This window comes from Varroa destructor, unplaced genomic scaffold, assembly GCF_002443255.2.
Source record: "Varroa destructor unplaced genomic scaffold, Vdes_3.0 BEIS01000007.1, whole genome shotgun sequence".
In the NCBI taxonomy this organism is placed as follows: Eukaryota; Metazoa; Arthropoda; class Arachnida; order Mesostigmata; family Varroidae; genus Varroa; species Varroa destructor.
The window spans coordinates 30095082-30118272 of NW_019211460.1; the positions used below are offsets into that span (position 1 = coordinate 30095082).

At 47.6% G+C, this 23191-nt stretch overlaps 1 protein-coding gene across 22 annotated transcripts in view; it reads right to left on the bottom strand.

Annotated features, from left to right (window-relative positions):
- Window positions 1-23191, bottom strand: part of unc-13 (protein unc13 homolog) — a 245053-nt gene that overhangs the window by 95374 nt on the left and 126488 nt on the right. The window contains exon 1 of one of the 22 annotated variants that reach the window (XM_022816254.2): window positions 6357-20478. The exons of the other annotated variants lie outside the window; for them this stretch is intronic. Coding sequence (XP_022671989.1) covers window positions 6357-10391 — 4035 coding nt within the window. The 5' untranslated portion in view covers window positions 10392-20478. Of the gene's footprint in view, window positions 1-6356; window positions 20479-23191 lie in introns of those variants that run through there. 22 annotated transcript variants of the gene reach the window in all.

The window sequence follows — 23191 nt, forward strand, 5'->3', positions numbered from 1 at the left end:
TTGGCCAACCGGCAAAAAAAGCCCAGGATTTCTTACTGTACACACCACCTAGATCTAGAATACCCGTAGCAGCAAATGCTTACTCAGATTTGACTCGCAGAAGCCACTGCGGGCCATATGGAATATATGCGGCAGGTGCAAGTTGTTTAAGGAAAAGGCTGAACACAAACTCACACCTAAGAAACGCACTCGTGCCCATCATTTTTACTTATGTATAATGTAGGCATTATAGGTTTTTGAAATTTGAAGAATAGTAAGTGGTGGACGAATTTTTCATCTTTGAGAAAAACGCGCACAAGAAACAATGGTCTCATTATTTTTTTAAGCCGGACTGGATTCAAGTCTTTCATGACAAACAAATATGCGACAAGCGATATCAATCAAGTACATTAACAATTCATAGTTCGGGGCATTTGCTCTCTAAGAAAAAAACATTTGTGATGCAAACCGAGAGTAAGCATAGAGGATTACAACAGGTTTTCTTCACCTACGTTTTATAAGTACTTTATTACAACCACAATAAGTGTTTTAACAACACGCAACAGTTTACGAAGTACGACAGATGCGGCTTTGTCGTTCCCCCCAACACAAACAGTACAATGTTGTCCATTATGAACAATTTCTACGATGCGTAAAACAGCCAATTTTCAAAGTAATATATCTGAGTATCAGCCCTACCCCAGTCTGATAGCGAGTGCATCGATCAGCACAACACATATACGGTTGCAGTCACTATTGACTTTGTACAAATATCTGGGTTTGACCCACGAGGTACGAGGGGAGGAAACTCGCCAAATGAATCAGCAGATAGCATCTGGCAAATAGGCCATGCTTTTATTGATCGGTAATCTATTGCCAGTAGTTTCTTTGGTACTGTCTTTGTTTATAGCATTACACTGTTATTGCAAAATAATTACTATTTTTAGAGACACTGTCTTGAAAATAGGTTCGGTTTAACCGAGACAGGGGGTTTCCTTTATACCCCTAAAAACACTGTAGTTGCCGACGTCATCTTTCTCTCTAGTTTCGTCTAGCCACTCATGGGTGGCGACGTCGGGTAAACACGAAATGCTCCCTGGTGGATCGGTTGTTATCTGGGTTCTTTATTCCCAATGGATGCATTTTCTTCCGCATGGGCAGTGACTCCGGTTGGCAGTTCCCATTTCTACTGTAGCGCCCCCCATCGATGTCCATCATACTAGACACGTTGGGTTAGCCCCATATCACTGTGAGCTTTCGTCGACAAGCAAACGGGTTATTAAAACCTCGAATAGCTGTTGGTAGATGCTTATTTGCATATACTTTTGCATCAATATGTTCCAGAGTCGGGATAGAAGAAAGTTAGATTAGTATAGAGTGACACTCTTCTTCGGTTCGTACAGCGACAAGGCAACAAACACCGTCGATGTCATCAAGAATGACAACAGTGCTACGAGAAGCACTCCTCGCCGTCCACGTATCAGAAAACGTTGAGGGTTTTGTCAGTCGCATCCGTCCTGAGCAGCTTCGATGAGGTGTGCATGTGAGCGAATGTTAATCTATATGAAGGACAAATTGCGACTAAAAAGATACAAAATGGAATATTATAGTTGTCGTTGAGTATACCGATAAAGAGAAATTGATGCTCAGAGCACAGGCTCGTGCAAGTTCAGATAATAGTGAATTATGACGGGTATTTGCGAGGCGTTGCTTTTAGATTTCTATTAGAATTACTGGTTTTTTTTCCAGAGAAAGTGGAAAACGCTTCTAATCTGAGCATCCGTGTAGGTAAAGGGCGAGCCAAAACTGGATAAAATTTGACCCCGCTGAGTGAGCGTCGATCTTAGACGCATGTAAAGTATGTTACTTTTATGATCTATAAGGGTAGCAGCATGTTTTGACGATACCATTTAATCTCTTGTAAAAAAAATGTGTACCTCTATGCTACGTGACAAGGTGCATCCTTTACATTAAAACATGTATTTACTTTAATTTACTTATGTTAAAACATATGCTTAGTACCCGTCTTCTTTGCGCTGCCGATCTTCGTTTCGGTGATAGCTTCTTCCGTTAAAAAAAATCTAGTCTTCACGCGGTTTATTTGTCCTTTCAAATTTCTGTTGTAATGTCGAAGCATAAGAGCACATAGCCATGTGTCGCAGACTCGAGCCTTTTCGCGGTTCGCATCGGACGTTTGTGCATTTCGTACAAATCCCTCGAAAACGGTAACACTCCAGGCCTTACGACCCACTTTGGATTTTCCCTTTTCAAATACGTCGGTTTTGCTACTCGGCAAAAATTTTGTGTTCATGTTGTTATTATCGTTGTTGCGTAGAAGCAGCGATTTACTAATATATATCCTTACAGTCCAGACAGCACTAACTGGACGTATCGATATTTTCCTTTCTTTCTATTTGCATTACGCTAACGAGAAGAACACAGCTGTTAGTTGAAGCCTTTTCTTTCTTTTGCCTAACTTAGGACACGATGATGATAGTAACATATTTACGACTGCACCTATTACGAGTGTGATAACATTACAATACATTTGAATTGGGACGGCCATAGAATTGCAATGCATTAAGAAAAAGGAGAGAATCCATTGGCTGTTACAAGTGGATTCGTAGAAAAATACGTAGCGTTTTTTAGAGCACCGGTATCGTCTGAGTGGTGTCTGAAGACGATAGTGCTGACCGAAGTCTGCAAAGTGCCATGCGGCGTCACTCATACTTATCCGGCGCTAAACTCGACCAAGGTGACCAGTGAACATTTCCAAAAGGATTACACGCGCTTAAATGTAGTCTAACACAGTGGACGACTGCCTGATCTAGTCACGGGGTTTCTTCAATTGTGTTGAGTTTCGCCTGTCTAAGCTTATTTAAATAACGCAAGCACATACATTCACCTTCACCGTCACCGTAAAGGATGCAAGCCCAGGTTGACGCTGTGAGCGGGACGTGCTTGCCGGCCAAGCCGACGATTGAAGACCCCTTGCTTAATAAGGTTTCTTTAACGATGTCCATTTTCTGGACCTGTGTAAACCTACTCCTTGTCCGCCCATATTTGGCTTTCGTTTTCTGTTCTTACCACTACATTATATCATTTTCCTTATCCCGTACTAATTTCCTTTTTCTTCAGCAGCCAAGTTCAAACGAAATTTGCGATTTTCGGAAAGACATCCCCCCGCTCGTCCGCCCCACTTTTCTGTCTAGCGCGGTAGTTCTTTGCATCTTTTCGATCTCTATGTCAAGAATTCTCGATTGTATCGAAGTACGCCGATCACCGGCGGCGCCAGAAAGATCCTTCTTGGATTTTCACCGGGGCCGATTTTGCCCCGCGGTTTTGCGGCGATTTCAGCAGGTCGTTGAATGCGGAAGTCTTATCGATCTCCCATTACCTCTAAGCTATTCAGTGTCCCTGGCGACTATCATCATCGTCATCATCATTGCTCTCATCGTGGGGAATACCACTGCCCGTGTCTTTTGGCTTTATCTGTTTCTGCTACTTGTCCGTCGTCTCCTAAATTTCATGTCTCTGCATTAGGAGAGCCCGTTCCGCTTAGACGTTATAAGCACCACCGCTACGATCGCTTGGGTGGGACAGTCAAGCTGGAAAATTTCTCGTAGATATGCCTTTTGATTCGATAGAGCTTTCCAACCAACAGCCTTCGCTCAACTGCCACTGCAATTAACCCGCGGACTTCCGAAGCCGATCACATTTAATGGTTTGTAGATATCGTCACAGCAACCGTTGTATGTGCCAGCCAACCTGTATGTAGAACTCGCTCACTTTGGAATCGACTATAGACGTTAATCGGCCCGACCCACGTCTTCCAGCTAGAAACGAACCACCGGGTCGAGAGAGACTAGCCCAGTTCAACAAAAAGGGTGAAACCTTGATTGCATAGATTAAACAATGACTTCAAGCGGTGCCAACCGCGCTGGTGTTGACTCATTCCACTCCTAAAACGACCGCCGCTAGTTTGCACGACATTTGCCTGTCTTCTGTCCGCAGTCTGCCATTGCTCACGTGCGCCTGGTTACTGCCTAGCTATGGAGGGACCTCTAACCAGTTCCTGATGCTTGCAGGTCCCTGGACAAACTAATTGGAACTTCGGGACGAACGGCTGCCCGACCATTGTCGAACATCAAAGGTTTCAACGCACCGTTCGATTCGGCACCTCTACGCGCATTAGCATCATACACATACGACTGTTAGGTACAGTCAGGTGCTACAAATAATAGTCACCTTAAAGAAAATAGATCACCATGGTTCGCACGACGATGGTGAAACCATTTGATTTTGATTAGCATATAGGCAATGAGTAATCTATTGCGCATAAAACAACATCATATAAGTTATGTTTTATAATCATTTACTTATTATACGTTAGTTTTATGTGCATTTTACATAACACAGTACGGTTGGTCTTCACCTCTAAAGTCCTGTCAGCAACAACCGATTTGAGGGGCACAATCACTGTCACTAATGTATCATGGTATTATCTTCCGTGCCGTAGACTGTTTGAATACGCAATAACCGTTCACGGGCAAAGTAACGTTTACGAGTTAATTCACTCAAATTCTTTCTATACTTTCTTTATTATTTTCATGCTCGATTCAACTTCTACTAATCTGTTTCGATAATAGAGCTTCAAAATTGCCCCACGCCTTAATATTCTTCACTTTTGCTCGGGTGCTCAAGGATAAACTCCAACCTGCCAACAGCCTATACTCCATAGACCTTTCACGCTTCTCCATGAGCTTCAGGCAGGAGACAGGCGCCCTGCGTGCACGGTTGTCAATTGTTTCTACGTTAATGTTTCCATCAACATGGAATCGTGTCACCACAACCATCTGTATTAAACTGCGTTTTCTGTTCTACCGGAGTGGCAGAATTTCACACTTTGCCATGTTTCTGCTCTATACCTTCGACTCTGGGATCTGGTACTCGCTGTAAGAGGATTTTTTTTATACTACACATGCATGATAGGCCTCTCGTCCGCGCAGTTATTTTCCTTTTGCTCACTCGTGCTTGCCCCGGGCTGCTTCGCACTGTCAGTCAGTCACCGTGACGCCAGCGTCTGCCGGCCTTTGCTGCCCGTCAGTTTAAATGCTGAGACAATGTTGAGCCGTAGGCGGTATAAACTCGATGCTCTCACATGTGGCGGGAGCTGATGATTGGTTTGTGACTGCGGGGGTTCCAAACAACAGCCGGCGCTCTTCGAAGACAAAAAACATATCAGTGGCATCGGTTACACTGCATATAAGCCTAATGTCCTCAATGGTTCATATTTCTTGGCCTGCTCTGTGTAACGACGATACCTCGTCTAGCTAGACCGAGACGGATGAGAAGAGAGCTTGTCCGTACACAAGTTCAGCTACTTCAGTACTGCCAGCTGGGTTATCTGTAGCTGGTTTATCTGGTCTAAACAAAGAAACAGCAAAACATCCCTTTCTATAATATATAATAATAATTATTAATAGATGAAAAAGTAAGTCTTCTCATCAGTGCTGGCATCTTTTCCCAACGTCTGCATATACGAGGCTGTTTGTCTTTGGACGGCAATTGCAGTACGTGTTTGTGTTGCACCCTAGGAACGACGTCAGACACTATTTGGTACCTATTCAACATGGACCGAGTCACCTAGGCAGTCGTCAATCGTTCAAAGCTGCGCCGCGTAATCGCTCTAACAAAGCGTGAACTCGAACGACGTTGTTAGATGGAATCAGTTGCGCCACATGACCGTACGTTGTATGTTTTACGCAACATTGCTTGCCTATGGAGGTCAATTTGGGTCGTGGCAAGCCAACCCGTGAAATGCAATTTCAGAGCTTAGTTTGGATAGGTGGGAAGGCCATGGTGTGGTGGCTACACGGGTCACAATGGCAAACGATACCATTCACGTAGGCGTATAGCAGTGATGAAATGTTCGACCAATGCGCAACCGACGTGGATGTAATTCGAAAATCGTAAACCAGTCACATACACACTTTGTAGTATTATTGTTTGTTTATCTAAGCTATTATATATCATGCTCAGAACATGTCAAAGCGGGCGATAATCATACCACTTATGTTTTATGTGTATGCTTATTTTTAGATCCTTATATATATATAATTCTAGCCTCTATGAACATCATTATTAATTATGACCGTTGCTGTATTGTCAAATATAATAAAGTAAACATGGCCCTTTAGTAGTTTTGATTAGAGTAGTGGCCCAAGTAGTGGCAAGCTATTTTTGTCATCTGCAAATTTATATAAAGATTATCTCGCTCTTATCTATACGATTTTTGTACGCATCTTTGCCTACCAAATAAACTAAGCATGACGAAAGGAGAAACTAACTATCATCCAATTATACTTTTCGCTCACCTGCACTAAAGCAAGCCATTTGGCTTTACCATCTTGACTACCTTGAGATACCATTTGCTTGAGGTTCCGACCAGTAGCCTTGCAATCAATAGGTGTGCCATCGACGGTGGTCGTGCCTTCTTCCTGAATCAGAAGATCCTCTTCGTTGACCGCCTCACCCTGGGCTTGCTCGTTGGCGGCTTGTTGCGCAGCCTCGAATGCCTGCGCTTGAGCTGCCAATGCAGCCGCATGTTGTTCAGCATCAGCTTTCGCCTTGGCGATTGCTTCTGCAAATGAGACGCATTTGATACTTGCGCTTCGAGGCGTGCCTAGCGGCGTAGAGCCCGAGTCCTGTGTTTCGCCTCCCTGTGAGCCCAAGCTAGCTTTACGAAGCTCGCTAGCAGGCTTTCTAGATGCTGTCTGTCCTGCACTACTACAGGCCGCAGTCCCCGCGCCCATGTTCACCGCTGCGGACATCACTGCCGTATCATCACTACCCGGCTGGGCGCTGATGGAGGCCATCCGCTCCATGACGTGGCGCATGCCGCGCCTCACCAGGCGGATGGAACCTGCCATCGTGTTATCTACCGCTACTGGCGTTTCTTCCCCGGGGATTACTTCCCCCGTCAGAAGTTGTTCCCCTTTTACCAAAGACTGTACAAGGTCCAAACTATTATGATCAATGCTGCTGTTGCTATCATTGGCTGATGCTGTTGCTACGGCACTTAAGCCACTTCCTATGCTGACGAGGCTCCCTAGGCCTCCAGCCTGCTGTTCTAGTCCTTGCTCTATGCTGCCTCCAACCAGTGAGGTCGGTTTACCGCAAACGACGTCGTTCTCTAATCTTGGCCCGTTCCCGAAGTCGACCGAGCTACGCCTAACGCTTTCGCTGAGACCAAAATCAGCGGGTGTTAGTATACCTTGCTGTTCGGGTGGGATATCGTCAACGCCAAGATTTCGCCACTCAACTTGAGCACATTCTCGCACGTGATCCTCTCCTTCTTGCGGCGTGAAGTTCGCCACCTCAACGCTACCGTCATAGCCACTGCTGGGTCGGCGCAAACTCTGTTGGGATGAGCGACGGCTGCGCGCCCCGTCGGAGGCGCTGCCCCGCCTACTCATCACTTCGATGATGTCACTTCGACTGCTGCGTCTGTTGTGGTCGGTACTGCCTCGTCGTGACGCTACTTCCACTTCGTGGTATTTCTCGTTCGAATTCTGTGGAGGCAGGAAGAAGGTCTGGTTTCCGGTAGCCGTCGGCGGCGTAGGCGGGTGGTCGATTGCGACAACTTGAGGTTCGCGCGGTTCCCGGGCGACTTCCAGCAACGGTGAGCCGCTCTCGCCGCTGGCCATGCCCATCAGCTGAGTGACGCTCTGTATTGGCTGGCTACTCGGCGCTTGAAACGCCTCCTGATGTGAAGCGGAGTAGCTAGACATGCCAAGTCGGGTCGTATCACTGACGATACTTGGCCCACCTTGGATTTCCTCTTCTTGGCTCATGGACGAGTTGAACGAGCGCGGTGCCTTGGAAAGCATACTGGTGGCCTGATCGACCACTTTTGAATAGCCCATTCCCATGCCCATGTTGACGATCTTGCCACCTAACTTCTTTGCAAGTGAAAATGAGGAAAAACTCTGTTGCTGCTCGGCCGCCGATGCAGCCGGTTGTTGCCGATGTTGTTCTGTCTGTTGCTGTCCAGCCTGCCGATTATGAGAGGCGGGTTCCAGCGGATGCTGTATCGGGGCTGCTTTCGGAGGAACGTACTGTGCCCCGGTCTGCTGCTGGTTCGCGCTTGCTGCGATTTGTTGCTGCCGTTGGATTTGGCCTTGCTGCTGCTGCTGTTGTGGCGGTTGTTGAATCGGTTCCATTTTCACAACGTGTTGCCCCTGTTGCACTGATTCCTCAATTGGCTCACTCTCTCTTTGTAGCTGTTGACTGGCGATCCCCATAACCTGTGCGGATGGTATCTCTCCCTCTGCGGAAACGCCTGCCACAGTTTTTAATATGATTTCTTCTTGATTTGACCCTTTTCTGCTGGATGGTTGGGATCTTGGCGTCTCTTGAAACACAGCAGTTAATTTCTGGGGGCCCACAAGCTGTTTTTGGTCAAATTGCTGTTGTGATTCCGCTTGATTGCCCGAGATGAGATTTCGGAAGGGGGTCGGCGTGAATTCGGGAAATTCAATCGGCGGTTCATCCGGCTCCTCCTCAGGATATACTCGATCGTCAACGAACGACTCCTCATCCTGGGACCGTTCAAAGCTAAGCTCACTAAACGACGCCAGAATATCTTTGGTGGGCAAAACTGGCTCAGCTACTGTCGTCGGCTGTGGACCGGGTACCGTTGTGGGTTGAGGTATCGCGACTGACTCTGATGATGATGTTTCTGCTGTCACTACAGCTGCAGCTGCCCTCGGCGACGATTTCACTTGTACCCCACTATTGATTACTGTCTCATCTTCGAATGGCCTTTGTATAGTCTGAAGTTGTTTGCTGGAATACTGTTGCTGCTGCTCGCTAGAGGGTGCGTGTTCACGCTGCAGTTGTGACAGTAGAACTTGTTGTTGTTGTTGTTGTTGTTGTTGTTGTTGTTGTTGTTGTTGTTGTTGTTGTTGTTGTTGCTGCTGCTGCTGCTGCTGCTGCTGGTGCTGTTGATGCTGGGGGTGTACAGCGGATGACACTCTTATGGCAGTCAATGGCGATGAGGGAAACGATTGGACACTTTTCTGTACAGTTGCTGCTCCTGTCGCTGATGTACTATTATTATTATCCAAATGACCTAATTCATGAACTAAATAAGCGGCTCCATTCGGATGCTGGCTCTGATTATGATGATGAAAGTCTCTGAGTGGAGCGGCTTGCCCGTTTAGCTGTTGTTGGGAAGCTGCCGGACCCGCCTTTGAGGAGACGAGAACGGTGGTTGCCTGTACACTTGCTGTCGTCATGGCTACGGTACCGTTACCACGTGCATCGTGGAGCTTGGCTGCAACAAGCGCTTCCAAATGGCCATGTTCAAGGTTATGACTATTGTTACTACTATTGGTTGTGGTCTGTCTATTGTTGCTGTGTTGTTGGTGGCCGCTGGAGGTCATTGTTGTCGTAGCCGTCACACAACACGTTATCACAGTTACTTCGAGCTCACGCTGGTCGTCTGTTGCCGTCGCGACGCTGGCGGGTGATGTATTTGCACGTGGCTCAATGCCAGTCCCGGTTGCGCCCTCTGAATCGTATACGGCCCCAACACTCATCGAAGTCTGCCGCTGAAATGAGCGTCGCTTACTTCGTCGTCGTGTCTGACAATCTTTGTCTTTTTTTGAATGCCGCCTGGACGGCGGCGACGAATCGGCAGTGTGCTCGGGTGAGGGCTCCGATGACGAGCTAACGTGGTTTTCCCGCACCACCAGCAGGTCTCCGCCAGGCCGTTTGCGGCGAGCGCCGCCTATGGCCTCAGACTCAGCATCGCTTGAACCCGAACGCTTCCTTTCTATTTGACCTGACGATCGCGGTGGCGAGCTGTCTGTTGCTGGGACATTGGTACCTTCACCTGCTTCTTCTGTGGTGACACCAGCCTGTGGTTGCTGCTGTTGTTGAAACGTTTTGTTGACATGATTGATTCTCTTCCAGTGGGCGGGCGCATCCTGGATATTGTTCCCACTTAGATCCATGGCTTCGGCAGCGCAAGCTGCCTCAAAGACTGCCATCTCTCCGCCAGCTGCCGACTCAATGAGCAACTGCATAATGACCTCCTGTTGCTCGAACAGCAGCATTTCGAGGCGCTCGAGTTTATCCCACATTTTCGCGTACTCGGTGGAGAGGAGGTCGACCGCGCGCCAGGCGTACCTCAGCTCCATCTCCAAATCCTGAAGTCGGCCGCCGAGCCTTTCCATGAAGGCATCAACGGCCTGTTCGATGTGTGCCGACAGCACATGGTAATAATCAGCTGTCGAAAGACACGCGGCGCCATCCGCTGATGGGGTAGGCGTCGGCGTCGGCGATGCCGCGCCCCCGCCACCTCCGGGAAGCTTTCGACTGGCCACGCTCGCAAGGCCATCCATACAACTCGCACAACTTCAACCTACGCGGCGCCTCGTGGGTGTCGCTCGCTTGGGCGTCCACGTGGGCGACACGTTTTCTACGTGCCACCCCTTAACTTCAGCAAGCAGTGGCGGCCACAAAGTGGCGATAGTGGATCGCTGTTGGCGAAAGCGACGCGGTCGGTCCTGTTCGTACTCTGGTTAGTTCTGCTCCCGTTTTCGACAGACGTAGCAGCGTGCAAGGGGCAATCAACAAGTGTGGTCCTCGTTGAATAAAACAGCGTGTGTTTTTTTTTTTTTTATCGTTATTGGTCAATGACGTTAGCCGACAAGCTGATACGATTTGGTAACAACACGTTTTTGCGGTGGTGCTGGTCGCCGAATGCAACTTTAACGCGTAGCGACAAAGCGATCATCGCGGTGCCTTGCCAACAATAGCAACCTGATCATGTCTCTGAATGAATAGTGGTAGTAATAGTTGTCGTAGAACAATCGATCATTTGAGACGCAGCTTCATGTCGTCTTATCTTCGCTCTCTTCTCGCTTTGGCTGTTCTGTTCTTCCTAAAACGCTTGAGAGACTTGAGTCAGCTGGAGTCGTTAAACAGCTTGTCCATCACAGACAAGTCAGATTTGAAATTGTAATGATCATAATCAACTATGATTTCATCAATAGCTCTTTTCTTCCGAATAACAGCAACAATGACATTTCGTTGTTTCGAGCACCTCCCAAGCGCATGCGGCGCTACCAGAGGCATCTTACTAAACTTCGTTAGCAGGTTTCTATTCTGTTGATTAATGACACACTTTATTAGTTTTATTTTTATTAATAATTTCTCCTGTTTTCCCTTTTCCGGAAGATTTTATATTCCCCTAACTAATATTAGCCGTACATTTGTATTGTATGAATATAGCCTTGTACAGCATTTGCTTTCCGTTGAATCTCAACTCTCTAGCTTCTGGGTTCTTCTCGCCAAATATTTGCCTATTCTTCTGCTCATCTACTGCGACGACATTAAATGTTAGAATACTCTTGCTTCCAACAGCGAATCGCCGACAGAGATTCAACGGCGACTGAAAACAACATCATACTTCCACAAATACTCATATATGTACACGTAACGAACAAACGGCCCACGATCGGGCTGACTTAGAGGAAGAGGGATTTGTATCCGATAGAGAGAAATCTACTGATGATACGATGTTGATGACGATGACGATGACGACGACGACGACGGCTAAACGATACAGGACGACAAACAATCACTGTGCACACATATCACCGCAACAGGCGCCAATGAACAGGCCGGGTCCTAGCTTAACCGTCTGTTGCATCTGGCCCGTTTGACGATAACAGGTAGGACGAACAAATAACAACACGCAGTATCCTAAGCTGATTAGTGTTCTACCTGTGCTTAATGATAGATGTACGTATGACAACTATTTGTTGTAACTTTTGTTTTTATTCTTTTTGATGTATTTGACGACGCACATGCAGACCGACGCTGCCGTTGTTGAAATCGTATCACACACACGTTTTATATATAATAATCTAATGATGCTATTGCACTCTGAAGCACGTGGCTAATCAGCCACCAGTTGGGAAAACAAAGCAATATACTGTCGTTGTAGTTTTTGCTGTTCGATTAATCGTGCCATAACTCTCCATGCAGTAATCACCAATGGAAATCGTTGCACTTCGTCATTATAACAGTCATAATGATTCTGTTAGACAGGATATGCCGGATTACGGTGGATGCGTACGTGCACTCTCTATCTCTTGCAAAAAACTAGTACACGCTTTAACACCGCCATTGCACAGGTATCTTGTTTTTTCAGGATGTCAAGATACCCGAACTTGTTTCATCTTCTCTATAAAGTGGAGCGTGCTCGAGGCTACCACATACGGGCTTCCACCAGTCAGCGTGGGGGTACGCGACATACGAGTGTTATTCCGCCGTCATTTACGCGTCTGAAGAGAACAGTTTGCAGGAAACAAGTCAGTTAGATAGCCAAGCAAACGAACTGCTAGACCGATAACGTCCCACGTGTTCAACGTAGTGGACCCAGAAGGTCGACGTCAAAATTTGACACCCACGTGCCAGAGGTCCTCATGAATGAAGTGGCACTTGAGCGATGTCCGATTGGTATGAACCAACTCCCACTGGCGATTGAAGATCAATTGATGAACTCAATAAGCGTTAACCGGTCCGTATTAATTCGGATTTTGTTCAATTGAAGTCGATTCAATTTGCTTTCTGCCATATGAAGTCTGTGTTCGAATTTTAGCTTCTGCATAAAAGCTTTGCTGTATAATAAAAAACCCAATAATGCCATTGTTATAACTGTATTAATTATTAATCTCCGTAGTGTGTAGCAATGGTCGCTTGATGGCGGACAAGGTACGGGGAACATGTGAGCGTACAGGCCGCCGCCCCCCCCCCCCCCCTCCGACCCTTCGTACTAGCTAGTTGGCAACAAAGAGATATCGTTTTGTGTTTTGACGCTCAGTTGATATTGATGCCTTCATTCACGTACGATCTCTTCTGATGTTGCCAAAGGTGGAGGAATGCAAGTCAAGAGGGATGGGTAGTTATGTTATTTGTTATTAGTTGCAACAATATTGGTTCTCACAGTACTACAAGTAGTTCCTGCTATATTCATATCGATTGTAACGATGGTCTAATGATATGCATGCGCTCCAGCCCGCATGTCAGCTGAACATAATTTTGGTCAACGTTTTTCGGTTGACGTTTTTGTACGTATAGATAGATGCACGTATATCCGATTTCCTTCTTACTTGTTTTTGCACAGCAAACAGCGTCCCTGCGATATGGTGGTTAGGCGAAATTCGTACTGGCTTCTGCGGTAAACAGTCGTAACTCGACCACGCTAAGGGCAAGCGCTAAAATCGACCGGCAAGTGCTGCACATTAACTCATGCAACAGACCGCCTACAAACGGTGGTACACGAGACCACCGTTTTTTTCCCGTAGTTGCCACAATCGCCGTATATCCCCCGAAAGTGACGCTGTCGCCGCTATCCGCCGCTGGTCCGTTTTTCTTACTAGCCCCGAGGGCGTCAGCTTCGACTGGCCTAATTGTTATAGCAATTGCGATTCTGTGCGTGACGTTGGCTTCAACTACACTTCTGCTTTTTCCCGTCCGACGTGAAAGCGGTGCCGTGTCGCCGCGTAGGCCTCCGTGGTGGCCGTAGATTGATTGCGTCGGCAGATCGTCAGACATCGAGGAGATTCGAGGAGACACTGAGGGGTCTCAGGAAGCGGCGGTGGTTATCGAGTTGTTCTACTCGTCGGTCGAGCAGTGTTAGAAGAGACTGAAAGCCCGATGCATAAGGTGAGGGTACAAAGCTTGCCACTGAGGGGCACCTGCTACTAATAGTAGTGGCTGGAAAACGAAATTTCTGTTCGGCTGTCGCGTAAACGTTTGTTACCGGCCGTTGTAGAGGCTTTCGTTGCGGTCGCTGCTGTCGTATTCCTACTGGCGACCAGGGAGCTACGAATGTTTTTATTAGCTGCTTGGCGGCGTGGCCTACTGTGAAGGAGACTGTTGCTTCTGCTGCCGTCTTTCGTGTTATTGTGCTTGTTGTTGTTATTATTATTATTATTACTGATTTCGGTTTTGTTTTCTCAGATGCTACAGCTACCGCTGTCACTGTGATCGCAAGATGTGGAGTGTGATGGAACGAGGGCTGGAACGGCTGCAGTCTCCTCATCCTGATGCCAATATCTCAACCTTATCTCTTATCCCCACTGCTCCAGTCTTACTTATGCAGCAGTAACTATTAACTACAAGCCGCTGTCGCTGGCGGATGCTTTCCCGATGCGAGTTAGCCACTCTGTTATCGCATGCACTGCTTTGCTGTTTCTACTGTTCCGTTCTGATCGGACTGTCGAGCAGGTGGTGCTGTATCGTGCTTGTTCGTAGCTATTCCCTCCATACATGGGATGATGCACACATGCCTTCTTTTTTTTTTTTTTTTTTAATCTAAGAATCTTACGAGTATGAGCGTATACGCACAAGAAAGACGACGAGAATGAAAAACACGAAGTACCCGCACGTCACGTCACACGTCTTCTGACTGTAGACAATGATGATGACTCATATAATAGCGAAGCTCGAGCAATATTCATAATGTTGTAGACATTACGGCATTAGTGGCTAGGTGGTCAACGGTGTAAGTATGAACAGTGCCGTCAATACGTGTTCACTTGTCATCCAATAGATCCCAGAATTCGGTGTGGTAGTTGACGCTTACTATGATCCTCCCTCAACCGCAAACAACTAACATATCACATAGAGTAGCATTAGTAGTCATAATCATTTAACAATAATCCAACAAGCGAGTTAAGAGTAATTACTATTCTAATGGCGTTCACCGGGCAGAGGGGGGGGGGGGGGGGGGGGTGGGACGTTGTTTTTTTTTGTGTATGCTTTGACCGCTCTACTCGACTCGGTCTGTCACTGTTCCTTTAGTTTACGCTGCTTGTCAGTACTTTGTTAAGATAGATTCGTTCTGTTTATTGTTATAAGTTGCATTTAATTGTTCTGACGTCAGCTCGCTGTACGCTACACGTATCAACGCGCCAATATCGACACGTTGTCCGCACATACTCCACTGATGCAAACACACAGATACGCCAATGGAACAAGACACTGTTAAGCTATATACCGCCGCCTAGATTCTATATAGCGTACTGCACGTAGCGCCGTTGTTTGTTTGATTGCTTGCTTGGCAGCGACGACGTCTTCTCTAGCGTTGTTAGCGCTTTGGGCTGCTGTGCGTCCCATCTAGTCAGTCGTATTTTCGTCTATTCTATAGCTGCTAGACTGGTTCGTTGTTCTTTTGCTGCCTTATTAACTAGCTTATGACTAGCTGGTTGGTACTGGCTCATTTCGTAGCAGCTTCGTCCAACGTCTTCGCCCAATCGCCTGCTGCTCGTTGTCGTCGTCGTCAACGGCAGCGGCGTTGCGGCCTCGGGGGTGCTGCTACTGCTGTCCGCCAGTTGTTGGTTGCCGCAGAGAGGATCCACTGGCACGGTGCGGGGGAGCCACTGTCGAACCGGTCGTAGAGGGCGCCCCTGTCAACTTGACACAGTCGGTGTCGCGCACGCTGCTGAACGACTCGAGCTCGTACGGCACGCTGGGGCCGGTGGTATGATGATGGTGCGCATTTTGGCGTCTAGCCAATGGGCCAGACTAGCAGAATAGAAGTGACGCGGCTGAGACCGGGAGTGGCAGATTGTGCAACTCTGTGGCGGGTGTTCGCGCGGCGAAACGCGCACAATGTGACGGCCAAAACAGTGAGAAAAGGAGAGCCAAGCAGAGAATGAAGTCGGGTTGCAAACTTTGCCGGGAAGAAGAGAGGTTACTAGTGTGCTTTACAACTACCACTATCATTGGCGCCACTTCTGCCGAAGCTAGTGCAACCAAGGCGAATGCGGACGGTTGGACAGCGGACCTCGGAGGGAAGGGCAGTGGACGGTCCTCCGCACCGGCACACACAAAAGCAGGAAAACTGAGAAAGCGAAACTGAGAAGGGAAGGGATGCATTCTTCGGCGAATGTAGTACGCAGATCGCGTCGTCGGAGAAGCCGTGCAAGAAAAGGCAATGCAGAAGCGGCCGTTGTAGCGGCTGCACGCAGCACATTTCGAGTCAGGCGCTTTGGCCGGGGGCGTTCGCTTATTCGCAAGCAGCTAACAGAGAACTAGCGGAGAGTGAGACACCGAAGGCAGCACAAGTCTCAGGATGGCTCGTGCCGGAGCACGCTCCAGCAAGCGGGAAGTGTACGGCCGACGCGACTGCCCCTTGCGCCACCGGCGCTGCAGCCGCTACCAGCAGCAGCGGCGTCACCGCCGCCACAATTGTGTGCGCTATCACCGCAACATGCAGATGGCCGCCTGGTGGAATAGTTGGTCTGGCAGGATGGCCCGCTTTTCTAACGTCAGTCAAAGAACCCGCTGTTAAATTGAGCGAACCAAATGGACCGCAATGACAGTGGCATTCGCAGGAGGACGGACAACGAAGGCACCGCAAAAGGCCTATCGGTGCCGCACTCACAGGCGAAGCAACAGCCGGCCCTGCAGAGCAGCATAATCGACCGGCAAGGCCGTTCGTGGACAAATACGATGGCGACATTAACAACAACGGCAAAAACGACAAGGAAACCAGCAGTAGCAGCACATCCAGCATGATCTTCTGCAACTAATACTCTCTGCCCTCTCCCGCAGCGCAGCGCCGCCGGCGGCCGCAACCAGGCGGCCGACTAGCGGCAGCAGGTCGATGCGCAGCGCCGACAGCGCCCTCTAGCGCTGTTGGAAACCTAACATTACTGGTTGACGGTGTCCAGGAAAGGAGCACTGGCGACCGTGACAAGAGGCATTCGTTGGTGGGCGTTCGGCTTGTCGATTTGTTCCTTCGTTTATTGTTTGACTCGACAAAACCGAGGTAGACTAGCAGCGGTAGCAGAACCATGGCATCCTTGCAGCGTCGCCCGTTCGTCGTCACTGTTGTCGACTGCGGGTGTCGCGTCTTCCGCAGGCGCAGCAAACGGCGGGCAAAAAGTTGATGGTGGGGTGGAAAAAAAGGTGCGGGGAGATGATATGTGGGTTAGCAGCAGTAGCAGCGGCTGGCACAGTACAACAACGCGCCAAACGCCAACCATAGAGGTAACTGCGGCAGCGTATAGCGAAGACGATAGTAGTGACACCCCTCCTTCTCGCAAAGTGCCGCAGGAACTTCTGCCGCAGCTACACCACTGTGGCTGAGCGGCCCTTCACCAGAGCCTTGACCCGGCCTGGCGCGGACCAGCAATGCAGCCGCAGACTGCACACGCCGTACACCCACTGCGGGACACGCTGCAGACCGCAGGGCTGGAAGATCTTACAGGATGCCTTGAGAAGAGGTTGTGCGACGAGAGCAAGACACCGACTAGACCGTACGTTATGTGATGCAACTTTTTGCAGGCGAACGGGGAGTGACACCGAGGGGGACCAGAGAGAGGGTGAAAGCTAAATTTTGGCGTGTAGAGTAATGTTCAGCAGCCAAGAACGATTTAAAGAGGCGCTCATCTCTTCTTCATTGTTAGCCACTTAATTGTGACTGCAGCGACTGCTACCTGCAGAAATCGTTTGTCGTCGCTGCCGTTGACTGGTCAAACAGTTTTGAGGAAGACTTCAAATGTCGAATGAGAGGTGGACGAATAGTCTCTGCGCGGATGAGACCGGGGTGCCAGCCCACCTCATAATTAGGTTAGGCGCAGGTGAAAATATGGGTAGGCTAGTATTATTCGTAAATACCGAAAAGAGCTGGAAAGAAAGGCCAGTATCTAAGACAAACAAGTGACGAAAGAATCGTTAATACGTATCTGTTAGGTGTATTGCAGTTGATGCGACTCTTTGTGCTCGATGGGCAGTAAAACAGTAGAATACAACTATTTTTTTTACTCGTAGTAGCATAGTAAATATATCTATCTATACTATATCTAGTACGTACATCAAGCCAATGCTCATTCGATATGTTCTGTGCATATACAGCCCAAATAAAACGCAAGCATTAACCGTTACGCATGCACATGTAGATAGATAGATAGATAGATGGTAGCTTCGCTGGTTATTCTTACACAAACGTTCATATAGCTACACAATTATAGGTCAGTAAGAAGGGTTTATTTGTATTGTTATCAAGCACATGACTGCACGTATAAACATATTAGGAATTTTTTTAGGACTGTTATAGGAGGAAACCCCGCGCTTGTATCTGATCCGTATTTTACTCAGATTCCACGCGAATCAAATTGTACTAGATCCATCGTTACCTCACTGTACTCGCACGAACCTACGGAATAATAATAATAGCCATAGCAATAATACGATAAATTGATAAGGAAGCAGGCAGTCGCAGGAAGTTAACAGAACGCTAGCTCTGTGGTAACTTTCCATAGTACACCTCTTTGGTTTCGATGCGAGTCTCGCATCCTCCCGCACCAGTTGGGTTTGCACGCGATTTTCCAATAACTGGACTGACCGTCAGCGTCAACCTGTCTGCTTACCTAACTCACATATAAATGAAGATCCGTACGACTACGGCTTGGATGGAGGCAGCGACAACAGCTACCAGGATTGGAACAACAGGTAATTCGAAGGGTTAGTGTTGGCGGGGGCTGTTAAAGCCGCAGTTGCTACCCCTGAAACTGCAGCAGCAGTGGACGACGAAATATCTGCGAAGATCTGCTCTGACCTTGAGAGTCAACAAATATAAGAGGAACGGCTTTGGCCGCCCCGAAAAGCCACGTTGACCGTCGTCAGTCAATGGAAACGGGAAGGCAGGGACGAGTTCAAAGAGCTAAGAACACACAACAGAGAGGGAATAAAACGGGAAACAGGAATATGGGCAAGGGAAGTAGCACAGAGCAAGCGATAAAAAGAGAAAGGTTCACGTCGAGTGCTCGAACTTCAAACTCCCGGGCGTCCTAGGCCTTGTGGATCCCTGACCGACCAAGCCCGGCCAAACCCTACTGGCTACGTGAGGATGGATGCACTACAAAGTATAAGGACCAAGCCACTCTCTGTTTCTGCTCCGTTCTGACAGTCTGGGCACTATAAAAGCAAGCTTACATTCGTTCAGAATTACTACGAATGTTAAACGTTGAATTGTGGACGGAACGAGAAGTAGAAAGGGAGACTTAAAGCCTGGCAAACAACCGGCCGCGCTCTTCCATCCTGCTACGGTATTTCGCCCGCCATGTTCGTCTCTACTCTTAGCAACAGCGGCTGGAAGAGGCTCTATCCTTTTTGTCGCATAGTCCCGATGATTGTGACGTGAGGCCGGCTAGGAACCCCGATGAGGAGACAGGCGACAGTGTTGTGGCATGCGAAGGCTTCTTCTTCGTTTTCGTCAGGCAGGACTTCTCGTACGACGATAAACGAAGGCAAGCCAAGTGAATGCCTAGCTAAAGCTTATGCCCCAGGCGTTTTTAAGGACTTCCTGTAGCTAAAGTCCACTTTCTCGGCTTTTTAGTTTTACAGGGCTCCAATCGCAGGTATTCAACGGTTCATTTCCCCCTGTTAGCTCAGCGGGCGTTGTCCTCGCTGCCATCGACAAACCGTAAGAGGTAAAAATTGATCAGGGACTGCAACAGCCACAAGTCGACGGCAGAGGGGGCTGCAGCAGCAGTAGATCTACTGTAACGTCGCAGTGGAGTGCTGAAAACCAGCCTCTCCTAGTGGTTGTTCGTTCCTCGATCATTTTATGACTTTTACCAATCGGACGCAGAACGAAGTCTTCACGATCAATTTCACCGCCAACTCCGTTCAGAATGGAAATGTCGTAAGGCGAAACTGAAGCCGCAGGTGGTAGTAATGAACCTCACAAAAAAGGTGATATTGACCGACTTAGAAATATCGTAGTCCAACTTTTTTTTTGAAGCCTTTTACTTCGTCCTTTCTTTATTGGCCATGGTCTTAGTGATAGTAGTAAAAAGCGACCGCAGCAGCAAACAGGACCAAAGAGTAAAGTTCACCAACTGATAACGGCGCGGCATCATGCGTAGATGGGATGAGGACATCGAGAGCCGAAGACGAGACTCTACAGCAATGCGCGGAGCCGTGAAGGATTCATATTGAATTACCGCCATAGGCCAAGGCTATGCGACTGGCCAAAAGGGGCCACCCAGCCAACCGACCGATATGGCCGCCATCATTGTCAGAACCATCAACATCATAATTATTGTCGATGTCGTTGTTATTAAACGACCCTCTCATACGATGACGTGTAGGAGGCGACAATCAGGACGAAGCAGCACGTTCACCACATTTCGTTGAGGTCGTTGCTGTTTGGTCGCCGTTGGCCACGCTCTGAACGACCGAACGATTGGCAGCGCTCACAGCAACATAACCAGCTGCAGCCAAATATACAACTACCGCAAATTTATAGGTAGACTAGCGATGTATGAATCATGTGAAAATTAGCTTGCAGTTAAAATGTTATTGTGTTAAAAGAAAGCGAGCAGGGCTGGCATCGCAGTTAAAGACCATCGTTGTAAGCGATTATTAGAATGAACATGGAATACCCCTGCCCAAGACGACACCGTTACGCTATCTTATACGGATTTAGTTTTACATTAAAATGACATGTTCCAACGCGCCGGCAAATGGCGATCATAACATTACCAGTATACAGCCACCTACCACCAAAGGCGGTCCACAGTGAAGTCAAAGGTTTTTGCAGACCTGATCATTATTCCATTGAAGATCGCGGAAGTTTTTTTCTTTGTGAATTGGTTTTTGAACAAGTAAAGCATCGAAAACCAGTTAAAGCTATCTTTTCAATCCATTTTTGTGATAAAACACTTTGCACGGCCTCGGTGACTCTATTGGAATGGGCTTAAATTGATACAGCAACTGAAGAGCTCTCGCAACGTCGTTCTAACCTTGTGCTATCGTTTCCGTTTTTCAGATATATGCGAGACGAGCCACGAAGCTCTACGCCAGCCTGCGTTCTGTACCGTTCTATTCCACCCCATATTATTAGAGCTCGCTTTCTGTTCTTCCAATGATACTGGCGATAACTGTGCTGGTCTTAGTCTCTCAAATTGTCTTCGAAGTTGACTCAAGCAGGCACAAGGCAGCTTGCAACATCTGCCATATTTCAGGGTTTCTAGTTTCTTCTTCTTTGATTCGTTCTGTAAACGATGATCCCGTGTACGCGGTAATTGGAGGGCAATGGGGATTCGAAGCAGACGAGTTGATTCCCTCCTTTGGTTCACCTTGTTCGTCTACCCGAGTATTCCTTTCGCAGTTTTTTAAGTATGGCCTTCAGTCCTGTAACGGACCGTTTTGGCTCGGCTATGCGAGTTCGCTTTCGCTTCAATTTTGAACATCCCCATCTGTTGAATAAAGGTTCATAGTCAGCCATACTCTGCCACCATTTCAACGCTCGAGGAGTGCTTCGATATACAGGTAAAGTCCCACGTTACGAGTTCGTATGCCGGCGGTGTCGATTACTGCCCAGCAAGGCAGGTTCACTACAAGGGAAATTTGTTAATGTAGATCTTCTGTTTGCAATTTGCTGTACATTCTACAGCAGGTCGCCTCTTTTTTGTTTGTAATCAGTGCCATAATAGAAAAAAATAGGACTTCACAATTACGCATATGCCAGATTTCCTATTAGAGAGATACCAATGAGTCTGTATTTCCTGAAATAATTTATCCAAACCTACTTATACCAATACTACTAACTGTAGTAGTAGTAGTATTACTAGTAATATTGCTAGTAACGACCTATTCATAGAGTCTTTTAAGTTTAAATGGAACACAGGCAACGATTTTCTACAGTAAACTACAAATTCTGTTCTACGAAATGTCGATGCTTCTGTTTGTCATCTCCGTAAGCGGCACAAGAAGAAGTCAATTTATTACAGAATATTGTAAGCGTCCGTTGACGAGTGTGTGTTAGTACGCTTATATCGATTAGTTGTACAAGCGATCCAATAACACCCTGTAGTTAGAATTGTTTCCACTTATTGGTAGTGTTTACTTTGCTAGCTTTAGCTGGCTATCGATTCATCTCATTAGAATAGTGTTCCACTGTATATAAAGCACTTGCTGGTTGCCACCACCCGAAGCGGGTGGCAATTAAATGTGCCCCTCAGGAGCGGCGCTCATGGATGGCTAGGCTGGCATCTCCTGTCACGACACCTACATGGGGTGCAGTGCTGCCAACGACTGATATAGAATTTACAGCTCGTACTGCTATAGCTCCTAAAAGTGCTGCCACCTATGGTAAAACAACGTAGCACACCGCTTTAACAAGAGCAGCTGGTGCTGCCACTGAAACAGGAACTATACAAAGGCAACAGACAGAACCCAATGTCTCCTGGCTCCGCCTTCCCCGGTTCTGCGTGTCTAGATGTTGGCTGGCTGAGTTGATACAACGATAATATTGGTCATCGATTCAGTGACCTTACTCAATACGCAGTGGTACAGCGAGTACAGCATAGCGTACGTACAACAACACGTTGGTACGAACGAACACAAGCACTTCCGTTCACAGGCGTTTTTTAGCGTCTGTCGTTTACGGAGGCGTAAGGAACCGTCACAGAACTAACTGACCGCGCTCGTCTACTACAGACGGTTCCGCTTCCCAAACTCTTAAAGACAAGTGTAGAGAAATAGGACGACAAATGAAAATAGTGGAAGCGAAGGAAGTTGTGGAATGAGCTGTGCCTTCCAAGGGGGGAAAGGGGCTTCGTCAGGGTTGCCTCGACGTCAGCTCGGCGTCGAGATGTTACTTTGGCACAGCGGCTGTCATTAAGGCACTGAGACAATAATAAGAAGACCGAAGTTGACATGGGACGAAGAATGGCCATCATTGCAAAGCAAAGGCAGAAGGAGCAAATATGACAGTTGAAGGCACTTACAAGCAATTGAATCATAACGGAGTCATACGAGCAAAACCCTTCAGCGTCCCTTGCCTCCGACGTCAAATATTGACATAGTGAATGTAGCCACAAAGAGCAAGCTGGAGGATCGAAGGTAACAAAAGCCCGTGCTATTGGCGCTAAGGAGATGCTGCACTCGGCAGTTTGGTACCATTCAACTAATGCATGGGTAGTGGGGTCATGTCTATGGTTGCCTTTACTTCAAGTAAACGGAAAAACGTGGGATAGGGATATAATAATGTACAGAAAACCAGTCTCATTTCCGTACGATGCTGGTTTTTAGTGTAATTAAAGATGGTTAATGGGTTAATAGGATGATCAGTTGTCATGTGCTACCTATGACGACGGCAACGATGATCTCG